This window comes from Cibotium barometz, chromosome 25 (assembly GCF_041138505.1).
Source record: "Cibotium barometz isolate CiBa-2024 chromosome 25, ASM4113850v1, whole genome shotgun sequence".
In the NCBI taxonomy this organism is placed as follows: Eukaryota; Viridiplantae; Streptophyta; class Polypodiopsida; order Cyatheales; family Cibotiaceae; genus Cibotium; species Cibotium barometz.
Genome location: NC_141070.1, coordinates 38,420,237 through 38,433,921, shown reverse-complemented (window position 1 = coordinate 38,433,921; position 13,685 = coordinate 38,420,237). Strand labels below are relative to the sequence as shown.

General features: G+C 39.1%; 1 protein-coding gene across 1 annotated transcript; it reads left to right on the top strand.

The window, feature by feature from the left end:
- Positions 1–4,728: 4,728 nt before the first annotated feature.
- LOC147624545 (putative inactive receptor kinase At2g26730) lies at positions 4,729–8,955 on the top strand. The gene is made up of 2 exons (XM_086819561.1): positions 4,729–6,496; positions 7,697–8,955. Exons 1-2 carry the CDS (start codon positions 5,164–5,166, stop codon positions 8,725–8,727), a joined length of 2,364 nt encoding a protein of 787 aa, XP_086675687.1. The 5' UTR covers positions 4,729–5,163; the 3' UTR covers positions 8,728–8,955.
- The last annotated feature ends 4,730 nt before the right edge of the window (positions 8,956–13,685 follow it).

Genomic DNA, 13,685 nt, shown 5'->3' with positions numbered 1-13,685 from the left:
TCACAATATCTTGCTTTGTATCATAATTAGAGGGTACATATTTGTGACGCACTTACGAATAAGCAATGATTTCCTTTAGTCATATCTATGAGACATGCATACTTTATCTTATTTGTGCAAAACTTTTTAAAATATTTTAAATGTATAGCTAATAAAACGTTACTGCTATGATGCTTCTTGGCTTCACAATTTTTCTGAGTGCCACTTGTATATTAGTTTTTCAAAACCTTAATCATAAAATGACTACCAGCACTTGAATCACAATGTCAAATTATTAAATAATTATTATAATTGATTGTAAAAAATTTACAAGAAGACAACAGAGAGTGATGGAGCTAAAGAAGAAATTAAGTGACATGAATACCAATTTTATTAGTGGTATTGGTTGATCATATCTTTGGAGTCAAGATTTTTCACTTTACAAGTAGCCCTTACACAATCATTAACTTACAAGTGGTCCCTTAACTAATCATTAACTTACAATTTCATAAGACAATTATTGCCAATTAAGTATTTATTTGAAGATGCTAACTCTGGTGCAAACTTACTTAATGAACATTAGACATTGTTGATGTGCATTCACATTATAATTGCTTAGTTGCAAAAATCAATAATGAGTTTGAATAGCTACCACTTTTTTTTTAGAAGATATCTTTTTATGAGGGGAAGTTGTTAAGAGGTAGATAAGTTGTTAAGATAAGTTTTAAGTACGTGATAAAAATATTCCCTAAATTAACATAAATGGTGGGTCTAAACACTTCAAGTTGCAATCTAGCAATGTCTTTTTCCCTCATAGTAGTGAACGTAATTTTCCTCATAGGTAATGCTTTAAAATCTTTGTAGGGGAGTAACCTTACATTAGCTTATACACTTGATGGCTTGTTTAAACTGGATTCTCACTTCTAAATATTAACTTTGGGTTTGATAAGCAAAAGGCTCTCTCCTTTGGAATACAGGAAGGTATGAAGCTTATTACTTCTTTGTAATGGAGTATCTTAGATTAGCTTATACATTTAATGGCTTGTTTGAACTAGATTCTTGCTTCTAATTTTAATTTTGGGTGAGATTTAGTGACCAAAAGGCTCTCTTCTTTAGAAGGTAGGAAATAAAGGATTTGGCTTTACTATGTGATTTCATGGTCAATTGCTAAGGTGTTGAAGGAAAATCATTCAAAAGTTCAATCTTAAATCTTGGATGAAAGCATGGTACGGTGGATTTAGGCAAACATTGCTCCTCCTTCTTGATTAGACCATCATAAGCATTGAATGAAAAAATGAAGTGCTTTCAACACTAGTTATACTTTAACTAGAGGTAAAAGGCTTCTAAATCTTAATAAAGAGCATCTAAGATGCTTTCAACACTAGTTATACTTTAACTAGAGCTAAAAGACTTCTAAATCTTAATAAAATGAAGTGCTTTCAAGACTAGATATACTTTAACTTAAGCCAAGAGACTTCGAAATCTTAATAAAGAGCACAAGGATGAGTTATTATTCTAGTTAAGCATTAAATGAGAGTTGTTATCTTATAAAATAAGATGACAAGATTTGTAATTTTTTTTTGGTAGAAATATTAAGACATTCTATCATGAAAATTGGGCTTATCAAGTGATGTAAATTGGTTGGTGCATTCATATATGGCATTTTATGTATTATTTGACTAAGCTCAAATATGTAAAGGTGATAAGTATTGGATAAAGTTGGCTAAAAATTGGTAATAGGGAGAAGGCAAATCTAAGTTTCAAAAAGAACATGTGTCTTTGTTTCATCTTTTTCTTTGACATGTGTTTTTGTTTATTCATATTGCAAAAGTCTATAAAAGATATAATGGTATTATTTTTATTTAAATGTTTGAAATTTTAAATGCATCTTGGATTTTTAAAAGTAGATATCATTAGAAAAATTTGTTTTTTTTTCATAATGTGGAGCATAGATTCATTTAAAAATTTTAGTAATAGTATTAAAATAAGTAACAAAGTAGCAAGTGACTAATTTTTTCCCTATGACATGTAGATGTCAACAAAAAATTGATCAAGTTTCCATTTCATGTTATCAAGCTTTGTGATTGGCCCATATGATCATGTGCCAAAAAATCTCTTTAGTTAATAAATAAAACTTTAATCATTTGTAGTCATCACAACTCATCTTCCTTTACTTGTTTACAAAGCATTATCATAACTTGTAGTCATTGTCCTCATCGACCACCTTTGGAAAAAGGTGCAACTAGTTTTATAAAATTTTTGTTTCAAGCATGCCAAATCTATAATTTCACACTTTTGGAAAGGATATATGGCCCAAAGTTTACTTTCATAATAAAAGTAAATGATGCATCTGTCTTAATCCAAGTTACTTTTTGAACTTCTCTAAAAGGAAGCCTTATCACTATTCCTTAAGGGGCAATGTGAAAATGCTACACCGAAAAGAGGGCAATTTTTTACGTGCATTTTAGAAATTTACAAGTATTTTACTCTCAAAATGCTTAAAAATGGGCGTGAGGCCCGTCAAAAAGCAACTATTATGGGCCACATAACTAGAACTTCGTAGTGTTCACATGCATTAGTTAGTAATAAACACCCTTACCTCTTTTGACCTTGTTTTAGATTTGGTACAAATTGTTAGTAAAAGGAAGATTAGAATGTGAAGGGTGACCTAAGTTTTCATTTGAGGTCTAGTACGTGTTTAAACTTTTAAGTCCATAATTAAGATAATTTTTGAAGGCTAGTATTTAAAAAATGTTGGAAGTTGAACCTGTATTCAAAGGGTTGCTTTTGGTTTACCAAGAATGCATGCACATGCATGGGTAGGCACCCACACACACACACAAACACAAACACAAACACAAACACAAACACACTAGGGGTGCCATTTGATAAAATGTATGAACATGAGAGGGGCTTCTAATGATGTTTTTATGTAGTGTGTGTATATATATGCATGTTAGTGCATTTGCTTATATAAGGGAGCTCAAAATCCATGCCAAGAGTATGCCATAAGAGATTATTGTATATGTTCAAAAAAATATGCAAGATAGACCTTGTGGACAAGGAGGTATCGCGAGAGAGAGAGAGAGAGAGAGAGAGAGAGAGAGAGAGAGAGAGAGAGAGAGAGAGAGAGAGAGAGAGAGAGAGAGAGAGAGAGAGAGAGAGAGAGAGAGCACCCACATGCATATGCTTGCTGTGCGAACAAAAAAAATGCATACACTTTGTGCACCTTTGGGCTTTTTGACTTTGGTTAAGAAGGCTCCCTTATGGCCCTTTGGTTACATTCGGGTCGACCTTTGGACTAAAATGCAACCGATCGCATTTTCGACATGCCACTGTCCTAAACGTTTTGCTTGTCTGCTGGGGCAACCATTGCTGAGGACAAGTCCTCTCTTCTTTAAATGGTTGTGTAACCTTAACCTACAAGAAGGGAAGGTGCATTTGGGGGTAAAAGCAAGGCATATTCCTACTTCTTTTTTTTCCTCTTGGGCTTTGCTAGAAATTTGAAAGTACACTCTTCACACCACTAGATGCCATCGCTTGTAGAGGGGGAGATGTGAACCCATCACACCTAGGGACTCTCAAACTCCTTCCTTGCCATCGCAAGATTTGAACCCATCACCTAGGGACTCTCAAACTCCTTCTTTACCCCACCACTAATCTTGCACCCATCATCTATATCATCTAGGGACTCTCAAACTCCTTCCTTACCACCAATGCGCGATTGGCAAAGCAAGGCATATTCCTGGTATTGTAAGACAAATAGTGAGTAGGATACCACGTCAGCTCAAGGGTGGCACTATGTCCGAGAGCACATGGATGAAAGCATGTGTAGTGAAAAGAACGAGGGAGGCTATTCATAAAAGGAGGGCAGCGGGCATGTGAAGAGGGGCTTTAGTCTTTGAGCGAGTTGTTGACTCACTCAAGCAAGGGCGAGGTCTTGTGGAATCCGGCTGCTGCGTCGGGATTTGAAGCGTAGCGTGCTAACAGTCAACATGCAGAGTTCACGTAGTAGTAGAGGCCCAACAACGAGGCCATGTGATGCCACATGGCGCGCTCTGCCTTGAAACCATGAAATTTAGGAGACTGCTTGCCTAGGAATCCTTATAGAGTTAATTCCCCAGAAAAAGAGAAAAAAACCTCTGTAAAAAAAAATTCACTCGAGTTTTTTTAATTTCAATTCAATTTAGTAACGTTGGTACCATAGGGTAGAACTAGATGAATATGTATTTTTTTTATTTGACAGATGTCGGTCATAATGACTGATAAAAGTCGTTGGTACCATAGGGTAGAAACGAGATGAATATGTATTTTTTTTAATTTGACAGATGTCGGTCATAATGACTTCTCAACTGTGTCCTTCCATTTTTTTTCACAGGAGCTTCAATATGGAGGTTGTGCCTTAGTACCCTGTCCACCTGGATTTCTTCAATTATCATGAAGGGCAGATTAAGGTACAAAGCGTTTATACTTTGGAGATTTTAAGCACTGCGCACTGCCAAGGGTTGAAATTTGCAGGCCTGCCCAGCGCCCAGGACTTCAAACTTCTACAAGGTACCATGGCCTTGCTTGGCCTTCTTCATGTGAAACTAAATTTTACTTTGGGGGACCAGTGCCCGGCGCTCTACTAGGGGGCCCACGTGTGTAGGGACCTGGAGAGGAGTGCGTTATGAGCTGGCACTGGGATTAGTTGCTCGTCTTTAGAAACTAAACCTCAATTAAAACCCATTTAAGTGAGAGGTTTTTTGCAATTAATGAAAGAGGCAAACCTCCACTCCGCATTGAATCCCCCATTTACCGTTGCCGGCCCTCCTCTAGAGTGCGCTCAACTCTCTGATTTTAATTCTATCAAACGTGGAGCGTGCAGCTCTGATGATGAAGGTGAAATACTCCATGCTGGTACATGATGACGTAGTTGCATTCTACATAGTACACACACACACACACTAACATCTTTGTTTAGTATGCACCTTCCTCTCTTCGTCTCATGATTTACCACCCTTCTCCTCCTCTAAGCTCTTCCTCCTTATAAACTTCTCAGCCCTCCTGTGGTACTGTGTACTCTAGCTTTTTCGCATAGAGCGCTTCTCCTGTTTCTCTTGTGTTTTGGATTATCTCTAGAGTGCTATTTATAGATGAACGGAAGCTCATGATCAGCGCTTGCACTGTGGGCATCATATCTCCATGCGGCCTTATCGCTCCTCCTCATTTTGTATGCTACTCCTCCTCCTTGGCTTCTTCTGTGATGATGGACTAGCAGATCTTCATGCAGATGGGGAAGCCCTGCTTGGCTTCCTTAATGGGCTGCAAGGAGCTTCAAGGCTACTGAATTGGAGTAACAAAACAAGCCCCTGCAGCTGGGTGGGGGTGCAATGCGCTGCTGCACAGGACGGTGTGCTAGCTCTCAAGCTGCCTGGAACAGGGCTCTACGGTGCCATCCCCGCGCGCACCCTCGGCTTGCTCTCCCACCTGCAGATCCTCAGCCTCCGATTAAACCATCTCTCTGGCCCGCTCCCTTCTGACCTCTCCAATTGCACCCAGCTCAGAAAGCTCTTCCTGCAGAACAATCATTTTTCTGGATCTATCCTCCCCTTCAATGCCAACTCCAACCCTCTCCTTAGCGTCATTGACCTCTCCTTCAATGGGTTCATAGGTACCATACCACCCTCTCTCCCCAACCTTCACCACCTCAAGATATTGCTGCTGCAGAATAACTCTCTCACAGGCAGCATTCCCTCATCGCTTGGCGCCGTGGCTGCGTTCAATGTGGCTAACAACAGGCTTACTGGGAGCATACCCCCTGCCTTGAGGGGCTTCCCCAACTCCTCATTCTCAGGGAATGTGAATCTATGTGGCCCTCCTCTCTCATCACCTTGCCCCTCCCCACCAATTGTCCCTTCTTCACCCTCCACACATAAATCTCCACCGGCCCACACAACACAGCCCAATACTACTCCAGAGCACAAATCAAGAAAGCAGCTCAGCACCCTAGCCATTGTACTCATAATTGTGGCAGATGCAGCTTTCCTGTTCCTCATCAGCGCCTGCTGTCTGCTATGGCATTATAGGAAGCATGGATCAAATACATGCGGAAGCACAGGGACGGCAGAGAAAGCATCAAAAGAGAGGGGGTTCGCAAAAGCTGTGGGCGACATGGATGATGGCAAGGAAGACTACAGCTCTGCGCAGGAGCCTGAGCACAACAAGCTGGTTTTTTTCCATGGAGGGCAGCTGAGCTTTGATTTAGAGGATCTGCTGAGGGCGTCTGCAGAGGTGCTAGGGAAAGGCACATTCGGGACGTCTTACAAGGCAGTGCTGGAGGACGGGCCTACCGTGGTGGTGAAGAGGCTAAAGGAGGCCTCGGTGGGCAGAAAAGAATTCGAGCAACAGATGGATGCTGCAGGCAAGACGAGGCACTGCAATCTCGTCCCCATGAGAGCCTACTATTACTCCAAAGAAGAGAAGCTCCTTGTGCACGAGTACCTGCCCTTTGGGAGTCTCTCTGGTGCTATTCATGGTGAGATTGCCCCTTTTAACTACCTCCATCAATTCCAGCAGATTAATTTGGTTCATTTAAGGTGTTTTAGCCGTGATCTCTGCCATGCCACTGCAATCAAACCTTGGTTTGTTTTCTTAATCCCTTGTTCTGGTTTGCATTTTTAAAATTATGTGTTGTCATGTTTTCTACCGGATGGCAGGGGTTTAGGTGTTTACAGATTCACCTCCTTTCTTTGATCAGTGTTCAGGATTTTTTTGGGTGAACCTTTACGAATGCTTCTCATTAAAGAGAGAGAAATTTTAGACAAGCATTTTTTCATAATTTCATTCAATTATTAATTTTTTTTTGAGAAATTAGAGGAAACGCTTTTTTTCTTCCTCAAAATGAGGTGAATTTTTCAAAAACTTTTCCTTCTTTCTCAAAATAAGGCGATGTTTTCAAAAGTTGAACAGGCTCCAGGATTAAGAGAACCCTCCTTTTCCTGAACGCTGGATTCTAGTCCAACCCTCCTATTTATCCTCAAAGGGGTGAAATCCCAACCCTCTTATCACTCCACAAAGGGATGAAATCCTGACATACCCTATTCTTCCCGCTCACTTCACAGAGGGGTGAAAGAGTGTACTGTTTCACCTTAGAAAAAGATTCTTTGTGGGCCCTATATTCAATCCACATTTCTTTTTCAATAGGTTGGACAGGCATTGTACTATATTTTTTTTTCTCAAAATTGTGCTTTTCTTTTTTGAAGCTCAAATTTCCCATTGGAAAGATACCGAACCTTCAAAATTTAGGCTTACTCTAGAAGGGTACGGACTGTGTCACTTTGTGTTGGTCTGTCTGCCAAATGGCTTCAGCCTTTTAGGCATGTGCCATGATGGGCGGCTGTATTGCTCCTCAGAGCCTGTATGCACTCGAAGAGAGCCTTGTTGCTCTAAAACGTATCCCAAGTTGTACTACACTGCTACTTAACTTTTGCACTTGATCTCCATTGCTGCAGGTTGATGTATGAAGATGGATTTGTTAACTTGTAATAAAAAGTCACAATGTTAAAATGTGATGTGGGTAATTAAGGATTCCGGCTAAGGTTGGTTATGCACAGGCATGGTACCAACCTAGGCTATGTATGAAGTTTATAGGCCAATAATGTGTGGGCAGATGTAATATTCTAAAGCTATTTATACAAGCTTGGCTTACAACTTCTTAAAGCTTTGCATGATGCAGGTCGGAAGAGCTCTGGGGAGCCAGCCTTAGACTGGGAAACGAGGCTCAAGATAGCTGTGGCGGCGGCAAAAGGGTTGGTTTACCTGCACGGCACCAGCAGCAAGTGTGTGCATGGGGACATCAAACCCTCCAACGTGCTACTCCATCGACAGTACGAAGCTTGCATTTCAGACTACGGCCTTGCTCCTCTCTTCTGGGCGGCGGCTAACAACGCAACAGCCGTCGCCGCCCGCATGGCGGCCGGGTACAGGGCGCCCGAGGTGGCCGAGACCCGCAAGATAACGCAAAAGTCGGATGTTTACAGCTTCGGGGTTGTGCTGTTGGAGCTGCTGACCGGTAAGGCGCCATCGCAGACCTCGGCGGAGCAGGGCATGGACCTGCCCAGGTGGGTGCAGTCTGTTGTCCGGGAGGAATGGACCTCGGAGGTGTTTGATCACGAGCTCATGAAGTTCGACAACATTGAGGAAGAGATGGTTCAGATGCTTCAGATTGCATTGGCGTGTGTCTCCCCCACCCCTGCGCAGCGGCCCACCATGGCGGAAGTGCTCAAAATGATCCAAGATGTCAGGCACTTCAGTGATCAAAACACAGTCGATGAGGAAGCCCACAGTACTACTACGACTCGCTCCACTTCTTCCCCTCAAGAACAAAGCGCCCATGATTCGCCAGCAGCTGCATACACTATTGCTCCTACGACCACCACAATAGAGGCAGCAATGGCTCCTACCACCACCACAACAGAGGCAGCAATGTTTTCTATCACTCCTACCATCACCACGACAGAGGCTGCCATGGCTTCCATTACTCCAACCACCACCACATCGGAGGCAGCAATGACATCTATTATTCCTACCACCACAACCACCACAGAGACAGCAATGGCTTCTACCACTGCCTCCACCACAACCACCACAGAGGCAGAAATCTCTTCCACCACCACCACCACAGAAGCAGCAATGGCATCCTCTCCTGATCACATTGAGCCCTCCCAGATAGCTATAACCAAAAACTCCACAGACCAATCCATCTAGCTTTTTGCCTAAAGATGCCACCAGCTAATAACCATCCTCTAACCATCTCCCCTTGCTATCTTCTAGCTTCCCCATTTTTTTCAATTTTTTGAAGACTCCTTTGTACTCCCCTCCCCCTGCTCTTCCTTTTTTTTTTTCCCGAGATCACTACTTGTGCGCTGGCACCAGCATGCATGTATTCTGTCGTTATTTTCCATAAGAGGAATCAAAAGACCCAATTATATTTTAGATTTCTATGCTCTATCATTTAAAATAAAGTGGTATCTTTTTAGCCTTCCAGGTGTAAGTCTCTCTCTTTTACAAATTTTAAGGGACATGTTTTTTTTGCCCTGCCTTCGCAAGAAGGGAAAAAAAAACATGTCCTGGCACATTTAATGTTTTCATGACCATACATCTGATATGTAATTCAATAGCTTACCTTCTTGCTTTCATTTACAAAAAACCAAATTGTGGAAAATATAATGCATAAGCAAATGAATGAAATGCACACTTCTTGCAGTTCTCCATTCAAGGAGGTATTTTCACATTCCATTTGATAAAGTGATGATCCATTAATAGATATTAATATAATTGCAATTCTAACAATGGTCATCTATGTAATAGGTTAAAATGTTTTATTATAGCTCACCATATGTTTTTTATGCCTTTGGTACATAACCTAGACTTCTTGTTTTCATTGATTGAACCATTTGCATTAAGCTTCACTCTATAAATCCATTTACATTCAATGTCCTTCACACTTTGAGATAAATAAGTTTTTAAGTAACATTGCTCATGAGGGCTCTATGTTCTTTATCCATTGTTGAGGCTCATAATGCACTTTACATTTATCGTGACTATTACTTGTGAACTTGCTAAATAAGGTGTATAAGCCAATCTTTGAGTATAAGACTTTTGTTCACGAGATGTTATGTGTATTATCTACTCTAACCTAGTAGTGATTTGAAAGATTTGCATTCGTAGAATGCTCAACATTTATCTTAATTTTTCTTTATGCTACCTAGTTTTATTGTGGAGTATAAAGCATGTGTTGCACAAGAATATAAGGCTCTCTACAAGGCTTTGTTACTCTACAAGACTTTGTTACAATAATGGGGGTTACTGAGCTCCTACCTAGTTGACCATCAAGGATTATAGTGACGGATTACCAAGCTCCTAACAAGTTGACCATCAAGGATGAGTTTCTAATGCCAGATGGATTGACATTTTCAACCAAATTGATTTGAAAAGCAAGTGCCATTAAATTTGGGTAGCACCAATGCTCTCCCAATGCTTTCCACCTCAAAGTCTCATGCTACTGGGTTGCATCGTGTCACTAATAAAAATAGGTGAGAGTGCCTATCCATCTCTACATTATATAAAGGAAGAGTTTCACAAAGTTGCCACGTGGTAAGAATTTGGAGGTTCAAGAGGCAATTTGGAGGTTTGAGGAGAGGTAGGCTCCTATTCCTTAAGAAATTTGAAAAATATCACGATGGGAATTACATACGTGTGAAGCACGAGTCAGCCCACTCGTCCATAAAATAATAAGCTACTTGCAACAATTAATTAGGTGACACAACAATTAATTAGGTGACACATGGCCATTATCTAGCATTTGGGAGTAGTTTTGTACCAATTTTGGATTACCTAAGAATGTGTAAACTAGCATAGTCAAGCGGGAAGGATTGGGCTTCTTTTTAGCCTTGTATGGATGTGTTAAGTGATCTTTATGATATCATTTTTGCAGTTACAAAAGGCCAACCCTTGAGTTATACAGATAAGAATTTTGCACTTAAGATTAGAAAGAGTAATCCGATATGAGGTTCATTTTGATGATACTGCATCTAGTGAGGACTTAAAGGATCAAAGGCATGAAAGTGATTTACATTTTGGGTATGCAATAATGGAAGGAATAGCCAAAATATCTAACAGCTTCATAGGGATAGCCTTGAATTACTTTGGGTTGAACCTTATTATTGAAGATATAACTAGAAGATGAAGAATTAAGGGAGGATGCAATTTCAAGAGACCTTAAAATTGGCTTAGATCAAAGGCCAAGGGCCTATGAGAGAATAGTAACGTTTAGCTTTAAAATTGTGCAAAACAAAAGATGTCTATACATCATCAAAAGCAATAAGAGCTGGAGGAAAGAGCTGTAATACATCTTAGTAATGGAACCTAGTCAAACACCACAAACCTAGAGCAAACTATAGACAAAATTAATAAATCTATGAGATAATTTAGTAAACCTATATATCCTTAAGTTGTAAGAGCCAAGTCAATGGAGAAAGAGCGGAAATATAATTCATAACTGAAACTTTAGTTGCATCAAACTCATTGGAAACTTTTGGTGATACTAGTGCAAGAATGCCTTATGAAATGGGTGAAGCATCAACTCTACTTCTTAAGAAGTAGAATGCTTTATGAAATGGATGAAACCTCAACTCTACTTCTTAAGAAGTAGAATGCTTTATGAAATGGGTGAAACATCAACTCTACTTCTTAAGAATTCTTCAAAACAGAATGTGGGAAGAGGTGTAGAAACATCAAAAGTGAGATGCACGGTCACAATAGGAGTAATTGTAGAACTATGAGAGCACATACTTTTGTATTTTGTGACCATGTTCTATCCACAACAATGGGGTTTAGGCTTATAATGATTGTTCCAAATAAGCAATGATGACTGCAATAGAAAGGCATATAGTTGTTACCAGAGGAGCTAGTGTTGCTCCATAACATTTCATTTTGTACCTATGGCATAATGCTAGCTGGTGGATACATACCAACCCTACCAACCCCTCCAATTGCAACCCCAAATACAATATATATATGTTAAGACCGAAAGAATAAATAGAAAGGGAGGTGGTAAGAGAAGGTTGGAGAGAAACACGAAGTCATCAAATCAAGCCAACTCACGTGGCTAAATTGATGAACATGTTTCATGGTGGTGACACTGATCCTAGATAACATTTAGAAATTTTTTGCCCGTGTGACAAAAGTCAAAGCATTCAATCTCACTATGGATGGAAGAGTAGGTGATTGTATATATCTCTAAAGGAGGAGAAAGTTATCTTTGAAATTTTAAAAGGAGCTTTTTCTTGTTGGATTTTTCTAGAACAAGAGCAAAATGGATTGTAGCAACGCAACATTTGGCAATTGACTTTCATGGAAATTGTTTTGAACAACATCATAGTTAAGACTTAATCCTAGCTCTTTTTTCATTCTTCTTGATTTTTTACATGTCCTCCATGCACACCTAAAGAATTGGGAAGCTCCCCCAACTTTGCAATTACAATTTTGGACTTGTTTGGGGACCACATTTGTTGATATGCATAGTTTATGTGCAATTTAAGAAACATGTAAAAAGGTATAAAGTAATTAAAGAATTAATTACTTTAATTAAATTATTAATTCAAAAAGATATTAAAATGAAAAATTTCAAATGAGAAGGGAAATATAGCCTTCTAATCTATAGCCTTCATGATTTGATTTGGTCTCAATGCCTCACAATTGCATGCATGTGCATCACCATTCTTGCAAGTTACATCTTTGTTACCCTTTGACAACTTATACCTCACAATTGCATGCAAGTTCATCACCATTCTTTGACAACTTATACCTTCCCTCACAATTGCATGCAAGCTCATCACCATTCTCCCATGTCACTTCTTTGTTGCCCTCCAAAAAATTATACCCTTTCATACAATAAGGATATGAGTAACTAATAGTCGCGTTGGGCTTGTAAGCAGACATGCATGACTTGATGGTTTTGAGATCTTCTCCTCTCAACAAGTGCCAATATACTTTCAATAATCTTGCTCCCTCAACATCAAATCATGTCCACATAGAGTGGTGTTTGAAACAACCAATAAAAAAAGTCACATGTTTCTTTTGATATCTTAAACATAGCTAGCCACCATATATCTTTTTTTGGTATGATGTCTTCTTTGTCGCATCTTTTGCATAGGCCATGGATTGGTTCTCATCAAGGTCAAACTAACCCTCTTTATATTGTGCCCTTTTACTATCTAGCATTTATCCATTTAAAGACAATTTAATGGTATCACCTCCCTATCCTCATATAAAACATATCAATGTTTTCTTAGAACATCACATAGAGGATTTCTAGTGTTTAACACGTACCTTGAAATTATGGTACCCCATAAAAGGTAATCATAGCACAATAAATCTTAGTGATAAAAATAAAAATATTACTAAACTTGGAATAGTGTTTTTTATTTGTCTTTAAGCTTTTGTCCCTAGTACTTTCTTATGGTCTTCAACAAAAAAATAATTTCTAGTGAAGTTTGTGATTGACACATTTTGACTCTTTTGATCAAGTTAATGCTATAACTACCTTATCCTTTAAAAAGACATATTTACAACTTTAAATATTTTCCATAGCTTACACTAGCAAAATTATAAGCCACCTATACTTTGTTTGCCTTGTACTACTTTTTATTCAGGGCAGCAAGTTAAAGTTGTATATGTTATAGATCTTTGAGAGTCGAAATAAGATGTACTTTATTTAAGAATGCCTTTAAAATGTCAAGTTCTTCAACCCATGCTTCTCTACTTGCATTGTTGAAGAAGTTCCTATCAAGGATAACATGGAATAAAGAAATTAGAAAAACATGCAATTTTTTGAATAGACTTAGTGTACATCTTTGTCACCTTAAAGCTTGTACTTGTCTCTTTTGAGTACCACCATGCATTGCAAGGCTATCCATTGTAACCAATGTAACTGCTTCCTTTTCTTGAGTGATCAATGCTCATTCCTTGTTATTAATAGCAAGTTGGGATCTTTTCTCTTCTTAAATGGCTTTGAACTTCTCTTCATCTCCCTTTGTCTTAGCAACATGTTATCAAGACTCTTACACAATAATTTATGTGTAGATCTTTTAGAATCAAAGTGAGGTGGTGTGAGTTCTTTAAGTATGCCTTTAGAGCTCTAGTCTTTCATCCACTCTGTCTCC